At 42.6% G+C, this 19,993-nt stretch overlaps 1 protein-coding gene across 1 annotated transcript in view; it reads right to left on the reverse strand.

The window, feature by feature from the left end:
- Nucleotides 1-19,993, reverse strand: part of LOC116685771 (multiple epidermal growth factor-like domains protein 11) — a 166,581-nt gene that overhangs the window by 16,246 nt on the left and 130,342 nt on the right. The window contains 5 exon segments of the mRNA XM_032510698.1: nt 5,834-5,968; nt 7,602-7,748; nt 14,684-14,786; nt 15,093-15,256; nt 18,215-18,335. Of these exon segments, the coding sequence (XP_032366589.1) occupies nt 5,834-5,968; nt 7,602-7,748; nt 14,684-14,786; nt 15,093-15,256; nt 18,215-18,335 (670 nt within the window).

Genomic DNA, 19,993 nt, shown 5'->3' on the forward strand with positions numbered 1-19,993 from the left:
CACATGCTGTTGCAACAACTAGTAACATTAGAAGAACTACTACACCCACCGGATCCAGCTAAACCGGAAAACAACAGGCACACACGCCGTTTGGGCTCGCGAGCCGGTCAAAGAGTTGTAACGGTACGTTTTGAGAGGATGGCGAGCGCGAGACGCCGATAAGATTCTGGATGGAAAGTTGACTTTTTAAAAGTTGCCAAATGTTCCACTGATGAGACCAAAGTGATCTGTGTGTCTGTGTCACCGCAGCACGTCCAGTCTGAAATACCAGCTGATGGCCAAGCACACAGCTGATGCTGATCCCCCCCCCCCCCAAAGTATTTGCTTTACCCTTTTATTGATGAACAGTGTTACACCGTGTGAGAGGTTATTTACTGAGATTATTAGTGTTACGTGTGAAATTTGAACAGTAGGTTATATGCCAGTGTTGTTTTCAATAAAAAAACATTTGCACAAAGCAAGACGATCCACTTTTCCATGTTGATGAGCGCATTCAAATGAGAAAAAAAAGAAATGGGACAAAAAGAAATCAAGGGAGATTTAGAATAGATAAAAATGTACGATTCATTGAGATTAACTGCGAGTTAACTATGACATTAATGCGATTAAACGTTTTAATCATTTTAAAGCACAAATTTTATCACATCCTTGTGTGCAGCTACACTTATTTTTATTACAAGATACCTCTGTGTTTGTGTGTGAGTGTATGTGTGTGTGTGGGCGGCATGTGTTTTCGTGTGTGTGTGTGTGTGTGTGTGTGTGAGTGTATGTGTGTGTGTGGCATGTGTTTTCATGTGTGCGTGTGTGCATGTGTGCGTGCGTGCGTGTGTGTGTGTGTGTGTGTGTGTGTGTGTGCGTGCGTGCGTGTGTGTGTGTATGTGTGTGTAGAAGTCAGTACCATGTTAAAAACAACATAAGCCTCAACTGATTAAACATAAGATGAGATCATGATTTGACTAATTAGTCTCCTGTAACACATGCTGACCGGCATTTCTTACAGTTCATGCTTCCTTTAGAACAAACCCACATTAACACCCTCCAGTTGTGACTGAAGCAGCATTATTGAATTTGTTTAAACTGAATGGACCGTTTCAGCTTTAATATTAATTAGGAAATGATTAAACTTATCAAATATGTATAAAGTACAATGAAAGGAGGTTGTGTGGAATAAGACAAAGCTTAGAAAGTACAATCAAACCACATATCTAACCCCATCAGGCTTTCTGCCCCCCCCCCCCCCCCCCCCCAGGACACACAGCTACCTGGATGACGAATAGATGAAACAAAGGGGACACGCCGAATCCGCGGAGCTGCGTTTCAGTAGGGGTTCAACACGCCTTCTTTCACTTCCCCTAAGCACTCGCCCTCGGGGGAATCTCCGACTCTTTTAATTGTCTAAACCAGGGGTCTTCAACAGGGGGTCCGCGACCCCTAGGGGGTCCGCGGAGGTACTGCATGGGGGTCGCGAAAGCTTTTCTCCTCACTGTGCCTCGCAAATGTTTAAAATAAAAACATGAATACATGAACCTGTGTATTATTTGAGTATCTTAGTATTGAATGCACAATAACAAGGTACATTTACACATGGCACTATAGGACCAGTTTGATATAACACAATTTTATACAATATATATAATTAGGGGGTCCCCGCTCCATCTCGCCATCAGTTTGGGGGTCCTTGGCCTGGAAAACGTTGAAGACCCCTGCTCTAAACAATGCATTGTAGTCATGCATTTAGTGCTTAAAAACACATCAACAATGGACAAGCGCTAAACTGCTGACCACCAAAGAAGGAGAACTAAATAAATAAAATTACATTACAATTACATGAAAACATGCTGACCAATTAAAGCAGATTGGACTTTTTCAGGAGGGGGGGCTTAAAGAGACAAGCGCTAAATAGTGCATTTCAGACAGAGAGTGAAAGCTGGTATATTCAGAAAAATTATGTGTTTTTTAACATTAAAGAGTGTCAATATATTCTTGTAGAAACCAAGACGTAGAGTAGAGCGGAGTAGGAACACTTACACAAGTAAAAACCTGAAAACGAGTAGAGTATGAGACCTTTAAAGAATCCTGTGTTGGTTGTCTGAAGGTGATCGTGTTTGTACGGTATGTTGAAGAGATATTTGTTTTGTTGAGTTTTTACAGATGGAGAATAAGACATCTATGAGACCATTATGTACATTTCACACCAGTTTCCAGTTGAAAAATACATCCGATTTCTTTGTTAAAGCGGTGTAAACCCATTCTGTCTCAGTTAACTCACACACTCACACACACATTGCAATGCAATGCACCAGAGCCTCTGAGAGTTTACCGCTCAATAGCATCATTAGCTTGTACAAAAGGGTATCACACATCGAGTGGACAGGGATGGAGCGGGACTGGCTCTTCAGGCGGTTAAAAGCACCCCCCCCCCCTGCCGGACATTGGATTTATCAAGGCTCGCCAAGTTATCTACTGGGCTGCTCAAAGATGCAGCAGCCAGCAGAATGGCTAATGTAGGACAAGGCATAACTAAGACCGTCTTCATGTTTAATGACGATAAATATTTCACAGCACACTCCTCCACAGTCTCTACTTAAAATTTAACTTGGCACGGCACCTTGGGCTGACTGCCTACATAGGAGAATTAACACCTGTTTAACCTGCAGAGGAGCGAAACCATACTGAAAGAATGAAGTACAGGATAAAGTGACCAAAAGAGCATTGTGATGAACTGAAGAGGCTGGAGAAATTATGGCGGCACGGAGGCGCCCTAAGTAGGCCCTGCTGAGTATTGGGTTCAAGCCCCGGTCCGGGCGAGCCCTTTACGAGTTTCCCTCCCACCAATTTAAAAATGCAGAGGATACATTACGTGTACATGTAAATGTACTTAGTAAATGAAGGAAATATGATATTATAGTTGGTAGATGGGACACAGACGGAGCTCAGGGTTTCGATTTCTTTCATTACCGACATCTCTAATGAAATGTACACATTCAAGGGGTTTGCTTTGGGTGAGGGGCTTGAAGTCTAACCTTATGGTACTTAGAGATGTCAGGATTTTACAAAACACAGGTTGTGTAAATGAAGATGTCAAGAGGCCGAATGCACTGACAGCAGATGATGAATGTACAGCAGATGACTGTGCTCCTGAAGGTTGTGACAACGTTGTGTGTCTGGGGGAAATGTGTGAGAAGGTTGTTACAAAACAGCATCAAATGAAATGTGAATACGATAAATTCTGCACTAACACTCTGGGATGTTGTCCGATTGATTGACTCAAAATCAAAATGATGTTAGACTCTGCATGGAGCTGTATGGACACACACAACAGCATGTCACACTGTGGGAGATGGGTCATAAAATAGGTTGGACACAATCTGTGTCACACAAAGAAAGAGGTTGTGTATGGTCGCCGCGACGGTGATGAGGGACCTCAGTTCTGGATTTACAACCACGTGTTATAAACCACCCAGTATATGGGCCTTGAGGGTTTGAGTGATGTAAACCTAGTTTTCTAAAAGGAGGGTTTAAAAAAAAAAAAAAAAAAAAATACAGTTGCAGTTTTTTTCTAGGCATGGAGATCACAACTAAATGGAAATGTGACACTACAAACTGAAGGCAAGGAGTTTTAAAGACCTGAGCATCTACTAGACAGGAACAGACTATATAAGTGAAGCCCAAAAATCTGGATGCCCCCCCCCCCCACCATAACATGGACCAAACTCCCCCCAAAAAAAATCAAAGCACACTTCAAATAAGTTTTTCCCAAAGATGGTTTCTTTCATTTTATCTCGTTCTGATCAATCTGTTTTTTATCAGTTATTTGATGCTATTTGATGCTATGCTTTCTTTTTGATGCTGCCTTATTTTAATCAGCTGTTCACTTCTTATTCTGCACTGTAACTTTTAGTCTCGTATTTGATCCGTTTTATATTTTTTATTGTTACTGAAGTGACATTGTTGAAACTTGGAACTGTATAATATTCTGCATGACGACCGGCCGTTCTGGGAACGGCAAGGATTGCGGGTGGAGGACTTGTATAGAGCAACTGTCCTGTAGTTTCGTAAAGATAAATATTTTTTTATTGTTTTCAACTGTTTTTTAACAATTTATGTATAGCAATTTAAATTGCCTTGTTGCTGAAATGTGCCATACAGAAATAAAGCTGCATTGTCCATAAAAAAACGGGGTGAAACACCATGATTGACAGCCGGGAATGACTTACGATTGTTCAAGCGGGTGATTGTACGCTCTGCAGTGTCCTGCTACGCCCTGCTACGTCCTGCTGTGCCCTGCTAAGGTCCTGCCTAAGGGTCCTGCTACGCCCTGCTACGTCCCTGCAATGGGGTCCTGCTACGTCCCTGCTACGTCCTGCTTTTGCCCTACGTAGGTCCTGCTAAGTCCCTGCTACTATCCTGCTACTGCTCTCTCCTGCTAAGTCCTGCTATGTCCGCACCATGCCAATCCTGCTACGTCCTGCTACGCCTGCTACACCTGCTACGTCCTGCTATGCCCTGCTACGTCCTGCTAAGTCCTGCTACGTCTGCTATGCCCTGCCAAGTCCTGGCTACGTCCTGCTACCTGCTACGCCTGCTCCTGCAATTCCTGCTACGCCCTGCTACGGTCCTGCCAAGTCCTGCTACCCCCCTGCTATCCTGCTACAGTCCTGCTACGTCCTGCTACGCCTCTACACCTGCTAATCCTGCTACGCCCTGCTAAGTCCTGCTACGCCCAGCTAAGTCCTGCTATGGCCTGCTACACTGTGTAACGCCCTGCTACGCCATGAACGTATTTCTAGTCATAGTTCCATTATCTTTATTGTGACTATTATTGCCCCTGTTCATCACACCCCCAACCGGCACTGTCAGACACCGGATCCCAAGAGCCTGGGTCTGTCCCAGGTTTCTTTCTAAAAGGGAGTTTTTCTTCGCCACTGTAAAAGCTTGCTCTTGGGGGAATGACTGGAATTGTAGGTTGTTGTAAAATTATAGAGTGTGGTCCAGACCTACTCTATCTGTGGGCGGCTGTGGCTCAGTGGTAGAGCGGTTGCCTGCCAATCGGAAGGTTGGTGGTTCGAACCCTGCCCCTGCAGTCATTGTCGAAGTGTCCTTGGGCAAGACACTGAACCCCGAGTTGCCCCCGGTGCTGCGCATCGGAGTGTGAATGTGTGTGAGTGTTTATCTGACGAGCAGGTGGCACCTTGTACAGCAGCCGCAGCCACAGTGGATAAATGTGTGTGAATGTTTCCTGTAGATGTAAAAGCGCTTTGAGCAGTTGTTAAGACTGGAAAAGCGCTATATAAATACAGCACATTTACATCTGTAAAGTATCTTAATACAACTCTTGTTACGATTTGATACTATGCATAAAATTGATTTGAAATTACATTGTATGGATGGGACTTCAACACCGCGGCTCCAGTGCCTGATCACAGGAAGTGGAGACTTATTTATTTTATCTTTTACACCCTATGATTTAAAGACTATAAAACTGCACAATGGGAATTGCAAAATTCCGGGTTTTTATCTCAAACTAGAAGAATCCCTGCCTCGGCTGCCTTGTCTTTATGAGGCTCTCTCAAAAATGTATGAACGTGCAACACTAAGCTGCATGCCATGGGACAACCCCGTTTTCATTTCAGTTTCCCGTCTGTTGGCTTTGAATTGGGCCCATTTTTTAACAAGGAACCATTCCATCAAACGTCTTGAAGGCGACACTTATTTTTAAAACGTTACACTGATGAACAGTTCAACAGTGTCCATTTTTTTTTGCAAGCATATAACAACATAAAACAGACACACAGACACAGCTGGTTGTTTTCTGAAACAAGGGGCAACTGACCTTGATTACAGAGGGAGCCGAAGAAGCCAGAGAGACATTCACAATGTCCGCTGACGTGGTGACAGGCGCCGTCGCTATAGATACACTGGGGACACGACTGGCTGCAGCGGTGGCCGTAGAAACCAGGCGAACATGCTGCAGAGAACACAGACACCTCTATTAGGAGAAGTGGGTGAACTCTGTGTGTGTGTGTGTGTTTGTGTGTGTGTGTGTGTGTGTATGCGAAATTGAGAGAGAAGCCAATTTCAGTCCAAAGGGAACTTCTGATTACTTCTCTGATTAGTTCTCTGATCATTTCAATAATGGATTTCATGGTCCACTTAGTCTCAAATTAAGCTACGTTTTCAACCCCCACGTATATTAAAGCTTAATATCGGCTGTGTCCATCATAGATATTTGTGTGTGTGTGTGTGTGTGTGTGCAGGCAAAAGTGTGTCCCTGAACGTGTTTCCCTGACCCGTGGTCTGCTCTCTGGGGTCAACCTGTTGGCAGTATTGGCGTTTCTTTGTTTTCCTTCCACCACAGATCCTCCCTCACATGTCTTCCTGAGGCCTTTAATTTGCATTAATTGATGTTGCTCTAAGTGGCGAGACAAGCTGGTGCAGGCCTCTCTTTCTACTGGTCTACTGCCTCTTTCATGCTACAGGACTTTCCTAATTAAGATAATTGCTTAAACTGTGAACCAAGCGCCTTTAAATGTATAACTCTAATGCACAGTGTGTCTCACTATCTTTGTGGGGACCGGTCGTTGACATAATGCATTCCCTAGCCCCTTACCCTAACTTTAACCATTACACCCAAATGCCTAACCTTAACCCCCACCCTAACTATTTTTTAATTCTAACCCTAATCCTAAAACCTAAAAGTCTTAACCCCTAAACAGCCCTTTAAAGTTGTGGGGTCCAGCATTTTGGTCTTACAAAGCTCTCAGCACCCCATAAATATACTGAATATACTGTATTCCTGGTTTTTGGACCTCACGAATGTAGTTAAACAAGAACACACACACACACACACACACACACACACACACACACACACACACACACACACACACACACACACACACACAGCTTCATAACATTTTATCACTGAAATAAATCAACACTGCTGATTATTTCTAATGTGATTAGTGTCCCTGCAGTAAACTGTGTTAACGTTTCTTTTTTAAAGAAATAACTTTAATTTAAATTTAATTTAATAAATCAAACAGGCGATGGTGTTGCTTCTTTCACTTAAGTAAAATTAGCAATACCACAGTGCAGAAATACTCCAGCATTCAAAATTTTACTAAAGTAACAGTACAAAAAGTATCAGTTTAAGCATATAATCACAGTAAAAAAAAAGTAAAAGTACTCATTGTGCAGAATGGTCCATTTCAGAATAACGTAATAATTATCTTATTAAATAATATTCATCGATGGATTCATATGTTCATCCCTTTTGTTGTAGTTGGTAAAGGTGGAGCTAATTTGAAAACTGACCTCAAAGAAAGAAAGATATTACTTCATCATTTTAAATTGGATGAGATATTTTTCATAATTTATTGATCCGACAATGGGGAAAATCACTCGTTTTGGGGATTTTCTTGTAAATTATTGATGCATGAACATGTGGTTTTCATCATTCTTCACAAACTTTATGCTCAAGCATATTCTGAAAGGCAATTCCAGCAATCCAAACATTTTTTGTTTTCCGAGTCCTTCTCGGAAATGTGTGCATGTGTGCGTATGTGTGTGTGTGTGTGTGCGTGTGTGTGTGTCTTTACTTCGTCTGCAGTTGGTGCCACGGTAACCGGGAGCGCACACGCAGGTGCCGTCCTCTGGAGAGCAGGAGCCTCCGTTCTCACAGGTGCAGCTGTAGGAGCAGTTGGGTCCCCAGCGTCCCTCCTCACACACACTGTCGCAATGGACACCTGCAGAAAACACACATGCGCACACACACACACACGCACATTTATAGCAAGAGGCTTTGCTCTAAGCTACCCGGCTTTTAAGTGAATTCAAACTGACTTCCCGAACGCTGCTCACAAAGTTTCAGATGTGTCACTTGAACTTGTCAAAGGAGAAGAGCGAATGATGCAAATAAAGGGGCTAGATGAGCGATTAAAGCACACACTCAGACACTGAGTCAGCAGGGGAGGGAGGAGTGGAGAGAGGACGGATGTGACAGATCATAGAGACAAAGAGACAATTCCTCTACACTCATCTCCTAGTTAAAACCCAAAGCTGGTGCTAGTCTCTGGTTTTTGCATGGCCAATTTATCACACATGAAACATGGAACAGTTGTGTGTGCATCAAAGCCTGATATATCTTCTTTCCCTGTGCAATATAACTCCCTCGTTAGTTAGTCAAATACATTTATTATCCTTTCAAAAATTCCCTTTGTGTCAGACCAATGTAACCACAAAAAATGCAGTTTTTGCTCCTGTTTGTTTGATGACGAATACAGTGAGCAGCTGTTTTACAAAATTACTGATTATTTAAAAACCAAATGAAGCTATATATCTGTGAGGTGTTTTCAAAGATGAAGGTCTTCAGTGGGAACCAATGGGCTTGGTGCTGAGAGCCACAGACAGGAAGGCAGACAGTGTTGACAGACGGATACACAAGTTGTTGGTTTTGGTCTTTTTATGATATTTGTTGACTGTATGAAAAATATAGAACATTTCCATCCTTATCCTTTAAACACTGAGATTCAAATGGCTCAAAGAAATAGCTGAAGGCGCTGGCAGGAAGGAAAAGATTAAGAAGTTTATTTTGTTCTCTTTTTATGAGTCATTTTTTATACTTCTTTCAGGCTGAATGAACTAAATGAAATAAATATGTCTATATATTTAGTTTGTGTATCTAGATATACACACACATATACACATTAATATACACATACATATACACACACACACACATATATATATGCACATACATATACACACACATATATATATACACACATATACACACACATATATAAATATATACACATATACACACACACTACTGCATCACAGACAAAACATCCCACTTCATATATATATTCCCCATATAGTGCACCAATTCATATACACATCACTATATTTTTTTATTAATCAATCTCCACACCACGTACAAGTTATATATATTTATATCTTCATATACCACCACATCACTGGACACACACGTCAATATATTATGGCAAAGACATATGGTGTGCACCAACACACTTTAACTTGTTTACTTGTTTTTTATCACCATATATATATTATATATTAGTATGATAAATATTATTCGATACCAACACCCGTGTACATCACACCCACATATATATATCACACACCACACACACACACACCACCACACAACAGGTTTTAAAATCAGTCAAAAAAACTGTAACTAATGATTATTTTCATTAACAGTTATTCTACAAGTAACCGTGACTGTTCAGTTATAAGACATGACGTAATGTATGTGTGTCTCTCCGCTCCGGAACTGCTAAACTAAAATGGTGACTACCACGCTGAGGTTAGCGTTACGCCCCGGCACCGCTGGGCCTCACAGAGCCTCACGGAGCCGAGCTGACCGAAAGTGGAGCTGTGGTTATGCTGTTCAAACTGTTTTGACTAAGCCATGTTAGGATTCTTTAAATTTTATAAATGATAATTGTAGCCCACATATGAACAGAATGGGACATTTTACAGTGTAAAAACAAACTCGTCAATCCATCACTTACATTCAAAAATATGCAGAAATTTGCTAAAACATTATTTCCCCGAGATATTGTGAACCAATAAACTGTGTTTGCACATGTACGGATAAGTTTGTATGAACAAACATTTTAGACAAAAACCTACATTCCCTAAATTCTGCCCGAGACTTTTGCCCTTTAATTATTTGCTGAAGTGTCGCTTCTTCTCGTTCATACAGTCTTGTAGTTGTGTGTGTGTGTGTGTGTGGGTGTGTGTGTTGGGTCTTGTTTGTGTGTGTGTTGTTCCTGTGTCCGCTTTTTGTGTTTGGGTGTCTTGAGTACCTCCCTGGCAGCTAGGTGCACAGAGTACCGAATTTTTTTTTTTCCTCCCCACCCCCCCCCCCCCCCACGATGGCCCCCCGTCCCCCCGCCTCCCATTTCGGCCACGCTTAGTCTCTGCTTCTATCCACACACTTTAAAAGGTGGCCCCCCTTGCAGACACTGGATCCGTGCTTTATGCCCATCGGGCTCACAAGGGACAGTCTGGAGACGGCAGCGGCCCGAGAGACTCGGTGACATCAAGTACTTACTTACAAGCTGTACACCAACACACACACACACACACACACACACACACACACACACACAATCTAAATATAAAGAGACGGTAAGTGAGACAGACAGACAGAGTAAGAATGGTGTATGTGCAAATACAGTAACTCTCCCACCTCCTCTGTGCAGCCTGGCTTACTGCAGCTCATTAGAAACTTTCTTTGACACAGAATATAAGAGAATATGTGAGTGGGGCTCAGGCGGGCAGCCATTATGACTCAATTAATAAACTACCTCTGAGCCACAAAGTGGGTGAAAATCAAAAGCTCTGTTCGTAAGGCTGTGAAGTTAAAACAAAGGGAGGAGCGGGGCGAGAAGGTGGGGACGAGATATGAAGCAGAAGAAGGACAAATGGAAACTCTTGTAGCGCTAAAGTTTAGGCCCAAGCGTGGCGTAAAGCTAACACGTAGTATTCATCTCCCAGGTGACAGCAACACTGAAATACAATTTAAAAAAATCAGCCCTGACACCAATAACATGACGCCTGTGACCTACATCAGGTCATGTAGCGCTTAGTGTAAGAAAAGGTCTAAATCAAACAGAACTGTAGTTTTTTTTGCAGTACTGCAAGTACAGTATATTGATCCAGTTTCTACTTATTCCTCTTCATAATCACATGCTGTGTCCCAGTTCCACACTGCATACTAATTCTTCCTTGGTTATGAGTACAGTACGTACTGTGACACAGTTCAGAGTACTCAAAGACGTCAGTATGCAAAAACTAAATTCTCCTGGAAGTTGAGAGTGGAGTTGATGCCCACAGTGCCATTGTCAAAAGAAATAAGAAGGGAGGTGCTCACACTTGCAAAAGTATTAGAACTAATTGTTGAGAGAAGTGAGACAGACTGAAGGAACGTCACAGAGGAAAAAGAAAGTATTAAATCATCAAAAACATTTGGCTCTTTGTTCCTGTTCCAGTCGTTAATCTAGTCGAGGCTTTCTAATGTCAGTTTGATCTAATATCTTCTGTTTTTGGTGAAGTTCGTACAGTTTTTACTCCCTTTTACTCCAACATCCACACCCCTGCTTCATACCGTGATTGGTCAGCTGTGGGGAGGTGATAATGAACCCTGGGTTGGAACTTCTCTTTCTAGCTTTCTTCTTCATTTATTACTCATCATGCAACTATTAATGTAACTTATTCATGTCTGAAAATATGCTCTGTTGTCTACATATTTAAAAGTCCCATTTCATGCTCATTTTCAGGTTCATACTTTTTTAGTTTTGGGTTTCAACTAGAACATGTTGACATGCTTTAATGTAAAAAAACCATTTTATTTCTATCTTACGTGTCTGACTATACCTGTATTTACCTTCTGTCTGAAACACGTTATATTTGCACCTGTCTCTTGAAGACCAGTCCGCTCTAATTGGCTTGTGGGAAAAAAAAAATATGGTGCAGCTTTTCAAAGGACGTTCATAAGTCGTGGGTGGAGATCCTCAGATGGGTGCGGGGGTGGGGGCGGTATATTCTAACGAGCCTGCATGTGACGTAGGAAGGGGAGCCAAATCTGAATGGCTCTGATGTAATCTGATCGAGGCAGTCCACAAAAAACTGACTAGGTTGTCTAAGTTCACATGTTTGAGGGTTGGTAGACTCTCCAGATACCTAATGTTCACAAGCACAGACAAAAACCTGGTCCAAAGTCAATAACGCAACATTTCATTGTTTCATTTTAACAGAGCATTAGTAAAATGCGCATAGGGACATGCATAGCACGCGCACACTATGCTTGTTACACACACAGGGACGCGCAGCAGCACACAGACATCCAAATCCTCCATCCTGATAGCAATGTGCCAAGGTACAAACGCGCTTGGATTTTAAAGGGAATGGGAATTACTAAGACACACTTTGTTACACCCCAAAAACACCTATGAATTAATTAAGGCACTAAGCATGAGCCTTTATTCCGTTAAACTAGCAAAAGTGGATTTTTTACGCGGCCTAAGCGCACCTGCGCCTTGCGCTTTACGCCGTGCGCTTAGATCGTTAAAATAGGGCCTAAAGTCTCTTTAGATTAGAAACATCAGTTTTACTTTGATATACCAACCTCCGGTAGAATTCAGACTGAAAGTAGCAACAGAGCCCACTCATTCATTTCAATGAGACCACTGCCTCACAGCGACAGCAGTGCAGAGTTCTCTAGAAGAAAAAGTCAAAACCTGGTTCAACTGTTGACTGTCGACGTCCTATTCAACGCACTCTGTAGCCGACTTGCAAATGCGTGTGTCAGGTACAGTAGATTACTTTGTACCGTGAACAGCATATTTAAATTGTTTACTTGGCGATTGACCCGAGAGAGGATTAGAAAAATGTCTCTCATAACTTTTCAGAGTTATAAAATCTCATTAGTCAAACAGCTGTGTTTTAAGTTCTAATAAAACAGACCCTAACGCAATCTGCCGATTTCCTTTTACAGTTTTCAGCGGTGATCCAGAATGACAATCTTTGGAATTTAGTTTTTTTTTGTGTTTAAAATCTGTAGAAAATCCCGTGGAAATTCTGCGTCCTATGATTCCACGTAGCCCTGCTGTCTGAACCATTCAAACTCATGTATCTCTTTATCAAAGTGGACTTCCTGTATCATCTGCCTTTGTCTCACCTGTACCTCGCAGGAACACGTCTAACACAGCGCTGTTTTCAGTCTCAACGCCTGGTAGCACAATCTAAAGCGTAGTGTTCTCTATGTGTATCTATATTTTCCCCAGTGGAATTAACAGAAGGGATAATCCAACAGAGAGAGAGAGAGAGAGAGAGAGAGAGAGAGAGAGAGAGAGAGAGAGACCAAGAGCTGAGCAAAGAGAAGAGTCCCCTCACTCAGCTGGTCCTGACGCTCAGTCCACTTCCTGACCCTGTTGTGCCTTTAGTCCAGACAGAGCTGCTTTTCCTGACAGAATGCACCCACCTGCAGCCGTTCCGGACTCAGTACTTCCCCAAATTCAGACCACAAGCACCCGCATTTGACCAAATAAGCGACATCAACAAGGGAGATCCTGCTGGGAAACCATCAGAGCTGCAGTCTAGCAGCACAGTACGTCTTTATCTGTCACACTGAGGAACAGTGAGTGACTCCCCCCCCCCCCCCCCCACACACACCACACCAAACACACACACACACACACACACACCACACACACACACACCACACACCCACACACCTGTAATGTTGTCATGTTGATGCGTATCCAGTTTTTTCTTGTTGTTATATTGTTGATGTAAATGTGATCATGTCTCCCTGTTTATGTCTTTAGCAGCAATACTGTATGTCACTATGGTCATGCTAATAAAGCTCTTTATTGAATTGATGAGAGAGAGAGATAGAGAGAGAGAGACACACCACGAAGAGAGAGACGGAAGAGCTCAGTGAAGATAAATTCACAAGTTAGTGTTCTCTTCTTTTTGCTTGTCACTTTAAATGAAAAGCAATCACACTGCAAATTGTTTGGATTTTTTATAAACCTTTTCTAATACTTTTTAATATATTAAAATTCCTCCCGATGCAAATTCATTACCAGTTCTCCCTCTGGCAGTGAATTAAAACGCCCCTTTCCATATTCATCAGCTCATATCGATCATTGCTCATCACGACTCTTCTGACTGACAATTAACGGGTGAAAGAAGCCGAGCTACAAATTGAACACGACTTATATTAAAGCAAACAAAGGTTCAAGGAAAGAGGTGCGATGGCACCGCTGAGTGATGTTTATTTGATCTGGATTGGTCAGTGACCCCTCTGGTCACCCTGCTGACAAGCTGTTTGCTCTCCTTGCTTCAGCTACCGCTCTATAATATGCAAAGAGTTTCTTTCCCACTGCTCCAAATGTTAAACCGATGGCTAATGGTTAGATATATGTTTCACTATGAGTAAAGATTTATGGCTCTACGTAGGTAAGCGTGGGTACAGACCCTACACAGGACCCTAAAAAGCCGTATCCTGTTGCTGTGTTAGCTCGGTTGGTAGAGCAGGCGCACTTATATAGAGGTTTACTCCTCGATGCAGAGGTTGCAGGTTCGACTCTGACCTGCGGCCCTTTGCCGCATGTCATTCCCCCTCCCTGATTGGCTAAAAGCTAGCCAATGAGAGCCTGGCTATCAGCATCCTTTACCCAGCTCATGAATAGTAATGAGCTCAGGCAGCATGATGTCAGACTGACCAGCTGTTGTGATTGGTCTGATTTCTCCTCTTGTTTCTTTTCAGTGACTAGAGCTGACAGAGGAGGTAGCAATTCATCTTCACACACACACACACACACACACACACACACACACACACACACACACGGACCTAACACATTTCAAAAAATACAAGTAAAAATGGTTTTGTGTGGCAGGGCACCTTTAACAAAAAACAGGCCAAGAGTCCGAGCAAAGCCTATTCTTAGGTGCTTTGTCCACAGGGACTTGTGAAGCTGTCAAACTCATCCAAGCTTAAATCTCCATCAGTTTAACAATTATAGATTTGAATTTCTCGTGTGTCATATATATTGGGCCCTTTATTCCTGTTGCCAGGAGCCTTAACTTTTGATGGCCACAGTGTTTCTTAGCCCCAAACAGCGGCTGCATAACTCACCGGTCCAACCTGCCACACAGCGACAGAAGCCGGTCACCGGATCACATCCGTCAGCATTGACACAGTCACATCTCTCTCTGCAGTCCAGCCCGTACGATCCCTCCTGAACACAGCAGACACAATTATAGAAATGCACTTTAACACAAAACTGTAATTAAGCTGCAGAAATGTAACTAACATACTATGCAATATAATATAATATACTATGCACTGAGAATTTCAACTCAAATCGAGAAATCGACCAACTCCAAATAGTTGGCGACTGATTTAATAGTTGACAACGACTTGATTCATCTTTGCAGTTCTAGGGTTTATCAATTTAGTTGAATCCAAATTTGGACCCCTTCCTGCCAAACACTGCTGCTGCTTTTTCCACTAAAAAGAGCTGATGACTGCCGCGACCACTTACGTGACACGGTACGTCGCAGAGCTCGTCCCTCCAGCCCGGAGAGCAGGTGCAGGTCCCGTTGGCGGGGTCGCAGGCGGCCTCGTTGGCACACTGACACGTCTGATTGCAGCTCAGTCCCCAAGCACCACTGGAGCAAGGGATGGAGCAGTCCACCCCCTGCCAACCTGGACAGAGACACAGAGACGATCAGACGGACAATTCCTTTGAGTCCACTGTGATTCATGTGCACCTGCGAAGCACCTTGTTTGGAAAGGTTCCATCAAAATAAAGTCGACTTATTCACTTAAAATATCCCTAAAATGATAGTCTTGCATTGCCAGAAGGTCTGGCTAGTCCACACGGCATTCTGGGATGGGAGAAAACTGTGCTCTGGTTTATCGGCATTTCTTTAAACCAATGACAATTGTCTTGGGCAGAGCTAAGCACCGGACGGAGCCACGGTGCCGCTGCAAAACAGCCTCAGGAAGGAAGTTGTTTTGGTGGAACGTAGTTTTAGTTGTGCGACAGAAAACTCAGATTGGACAGATAGTCTAGCTAGATGTCTGGATTTACCCTGCAGAGACCTGAGGACCAGGTAACCATAGTCCTCAGATTGGACAGATAGTCTAGCTAGCTGTCTGGATTTACCCTGCAGAGATCTGAGGACCAGGTAACCATAGTCCTCAGATTGGACAGATAGTCTAGCTAGCTGTCTGGATTTACCCTGCAGAGATCTGAGGACCAGGTAACCATAGTCCTCAGATTGGACAGATAGTCTAGCTAGCTGTCTGGATTTACCAGGCAGAAATCTGAGGACCAGGTAACCATAGTCCTCAGATTGGACAGATAGTCTAGCTAGCTGTCTGGATTTACCCTGCAGAGACCTGAGGACCAGGTAACCATAGTCCTCAGAAATCAGCCGCAGGTTACAGCGCCAACACAGAGAAAGAGAAAGGGAACGGACATCCGGATGAAATGAGGGACATCCGGCACCTGAACAATCCCGGAAATGAAATGTCATCGCTATAGACTACTAAAATGATAATTTTGGGTACCGTATTTTCCAAACTATAAGTCACACTTTCTTTTGTTAATGTGTTACCGTTGACATACCGGACACCTATTGTATTCAGCCTGTTGTTCTGTGTGCTAAATGTCTGTTCTAAGTCTTGGATTTTGTGAAGTACATTTCTAATTAAATGTAACTTATAGTCCAATGCGACTTATATATGTTTATTGACGCATTTCTTGACTGATGCGACTATAGTCCGGAAAATACGGTAATCATAACTTGGGCCTTATTGTCCTAGTTTTGTTATATCTTCACTTCACTTTTTTACTATTGCTTATGAAAACAGAACATTTTATCATTCAACCAGAATTTATTTGCCATATTACATTACATATCCATGACCAAAAGGAACTGGATGAAGCAAAAAAAAATCTCATTTTAACAGCCACCTTTAGTGACCTTTAGATGACACAACAAATAGAAATAGACCGTCGGTCAGTTGACAGTTAAATTGACAGAGAAAATAGAGAGAGAGAGAAGCCAAAGAAACTACATTAATATAGGCTATAATAAAATCTGATCAACAGCACAAAGAAATAAGGGAGTCCTCACACTTAAGAAGCTCTAACTTGGGTACATTTCTGCATTTTTACTTAGAAAAATGATTTTAGTGGCAGATTATTTTCCTGTCAATCAGCACATTGAATAACCACTTCAGCTCTGAAGGAGAGAATAAGAAAAGTGAGTAAATATAATAGTTATGTATGTTAAAATAATAAAATAGAAAGATTATAAAAAATGTGAAAAGTAGAACAGCGGCCCTAAAATCAAATATCACTGTTACACACTAATGTGTTCACAGTAAATGGGACAGTTTTGGTCCGAGACTCGCAGATTTAAAGAGGAAAACAAAGTGGAACAGTGAAGAAGCAGAGACGAGTTTCTCCACCTACAGGAGGAGAAAGAAAGAGATGCAGTAACGAGAGAGCTGAGCTTTGATTTACAGCTGTATCTGTATGTTCAACAGGCAGTGACAAAAACAAGGAATCAAAGGGAAGAAGAAAAAAAAAAACAAGCGCTGGGGGTAGGTTGAGGAAAAGTATGTTCCCTGTCTTTTTATGCTGCTGAATGTGATTTAGGTGACCTGGCTTTTAGTTGACAGTAAGCTGGATGTTGATTGGCCAGTTGATAACAGCTCTGCCCCACACAAACCACCAAAATGCTACGTTCAAGTCATATAGTTTGGACTGTAATTACGAGCAGCTGAGTAGTAAAAGCCTCCAACTTGGTTTTTGTGTTGAACAACATGTTTCCTCAGAATTGTGTGAAAACTGTGAGCTGCTTTGAGTTAAGTTTACTCTTGTTTGGTGGGTGTCAGGCATGGATTGGCCATCAGGATTACCAGGAGATTTCCCGGTGGTTCAAGATTTAAGGAGTCTTTATTTTCCCCGGGGGGCAATTTGTTGTGCAGCAGCACGTAACATAAATACCACACAGGATATACAGGACAACAGCCATACATCTAGAAACAAAGGGCTTTAGACTGAATCTGCGGCCAAACGACAACCAAATGAAGCAGCTGTTCAGGTGGTGACTAAGTTCTGTTCAGGACTGGTTGAGTCTTTTTGTGGGACCTTGTCTCATTTGCTCATTTGGCCGGTCTATTTGCGTGGTCTGAATGGGTTGCACTCCGGGAAAAAACTTTTTTTTTTTAAACAGTTCATAGAGAGGTAGGACATCCCATGATTGGCCCGCTTGTGTGTCTTTCATATGAGCACTGGCCATTCACATCATTGGTCTTTGATTGACCGGCCCACACAGGAGAGAGATCACATGATTTAAATTCATAATCATGTTAATGTCCAGCACTTTGGTCAACCTGGTTGTTTTAAATGTGCTTTACAAATAAAGTTAGATTGGATTGGACAAACTAAAAAATATTTACCCTGCAAATCCACCATCATGATAGCAATGTGCCAAGGTCCAAACATGCCTGCCTTTTAAAGGGAATGGCAAAGGACACTCTGATTGGTTGATTGCATGTTACGCCCAAAACACACCTATGATTAATGAAGACACCAAGTACAATCCATAATGAATGAATGATCTTTAGCAGTGTAAGGAAGGGAACCTTCTTTGCAGATGCAGGAGCCGTCGGTGTACGAGCAGGAGATCTCGTTGTGGCAGGAGCACGACGAGGTGCAGTTGGTCCCGTACAGGCCTGCAGGACAGCTGATGGAGCAGTCGTCCCCCTGGACACAGTGGACAGACACACAGACGCTGATGGCAGTGCAAAGGCTCACATTTTTCACAGTTACTTATTTTAAAACCACAACCATCAAATCAATTAATGATTTCTATGGCATTCTTGTCATCATTCCAACCGAAGGTTTATCTTAAAACAACAAAAATGTAATTTTCTTAATTATAATTTACCTTTGCAGTCATTTCTATAGTCTTTTAAGTTAAGGAAATTAAGTAATTAACTAACTGGACAAATGAGAGAGGAAATTATAGGGAAAATCATGCACTTATAAAACAGACAGATTAGCAAACTTATTATCAAAAGCTCAATAGTTAAAGGGGACACATCATGAAAAACTCTTTTAATACTTGTGTCTCACCTATTGAAAAACAGTTTTTCGTTACAAATATATTTTATTCATATTTGCTCTATTAGTCTTTGTTCTATTTATTTAACTTTTGTTCTGTTACGGTAACTTTTATGCACACTGCTAAAGAGCTGCTGAACAGATTGTCACTGTACTCTGATCATAATGACAATAATGATAGATCTATCGCCTTCCAACCCTTAAAGTGTGACAAAACACAACCTTGTCAGTTTTTGTTGGCTGTTCGTCGAAACAGCAACATGAGGTTCAACAACAACAATTCCTATGTAAATGCGCCCATGTCCAGTAACATGCAGGCCCCATGTTCCTATGTAACATGCAGGCCCATGTCCTTGAACATGCAGGCCCATGTCTATGTACATGCAGCCCCATGTTCATGTACATGCAGCCCCATGTCCATGTAACATGCAGGCCTCCATGTTCCTATGTAACATGCAAGGCCCCAGGTTCCATGTAACATGCAGGCCCCATGTTCTATGTACATGAGCCCCATGTTCCTAGTAACATGCAGGCCCCATGTTCCATGTAACCATGCAGCCCCTGTCCCTAGTAACATGCAGCCCCATGTTCCTATGTAACATGCAGGCCCCATGTTCCCATGTAACATGCAGGCCCCATGTTCCCATGTAACATGCAGGCCCCATGTTCCTATGTAACATGCAGCCCCATGTTCCTATGTAACATGCAGGCCCATGTTCCTATGTAACATGCAGCCCCATGTTCCCATGTAACATGCAGGCCCCATGTTATAGAACATGAGGCCCCATGTCCATGTAACATGCAGGCCCCATGTTCCCATGTAACATGCAGGGCCCCTGTTCCATGTACCATGGCAGTCCATGTCCTATGTAACATGCAGGCCCCATGTTCCCATGTAACATGCAGGCCCCATGTCCTATGTAACATGCGGCCCCATGTTCCTATGTAACATGCAGGCCCCATGTTCCCATGTAACATGCAGGCCCCATGTTCCTATGTAACATGCAGGCCCCATGTTCCCATGTAACATGCAGGCCCCATGTTCCTATGTAACATGCAGGCCCCATGTTCCCATGTAACATGCAGGTCCCATGTTCCTATGTAACATGCAGGCCCTAGTTATGTAACATGCAGGCCCCTGTACTATGGAACATGCAGGCCCCATGTTCCTATGTAAACAGGCAGCCCCATGTTCATGTAACATGCAGGCCCCATGTTCTTCATGACATGTTACATTAGGCAGGCCATGTTCCTATGTAACATGCAGTGGCCCCATTGTGTCCTATGTAACATGCAGG

Source organism: Etheostoma spectabile, unplaced genomic scaffold (assembly GCF_008692095.1).
Source record: "Etheostoma spectabile isolate EspeVRDwgs_2016 unplaced genomic scaffold, UIUC_Espe_1.0 scaffold270, whole genome shotgun sequence".
NCBI lineage: Eukaryota > Metazoa > Chordata > Actinopteri > Perciformes > Percidae > Etheostoma > Etheostoma spectabile.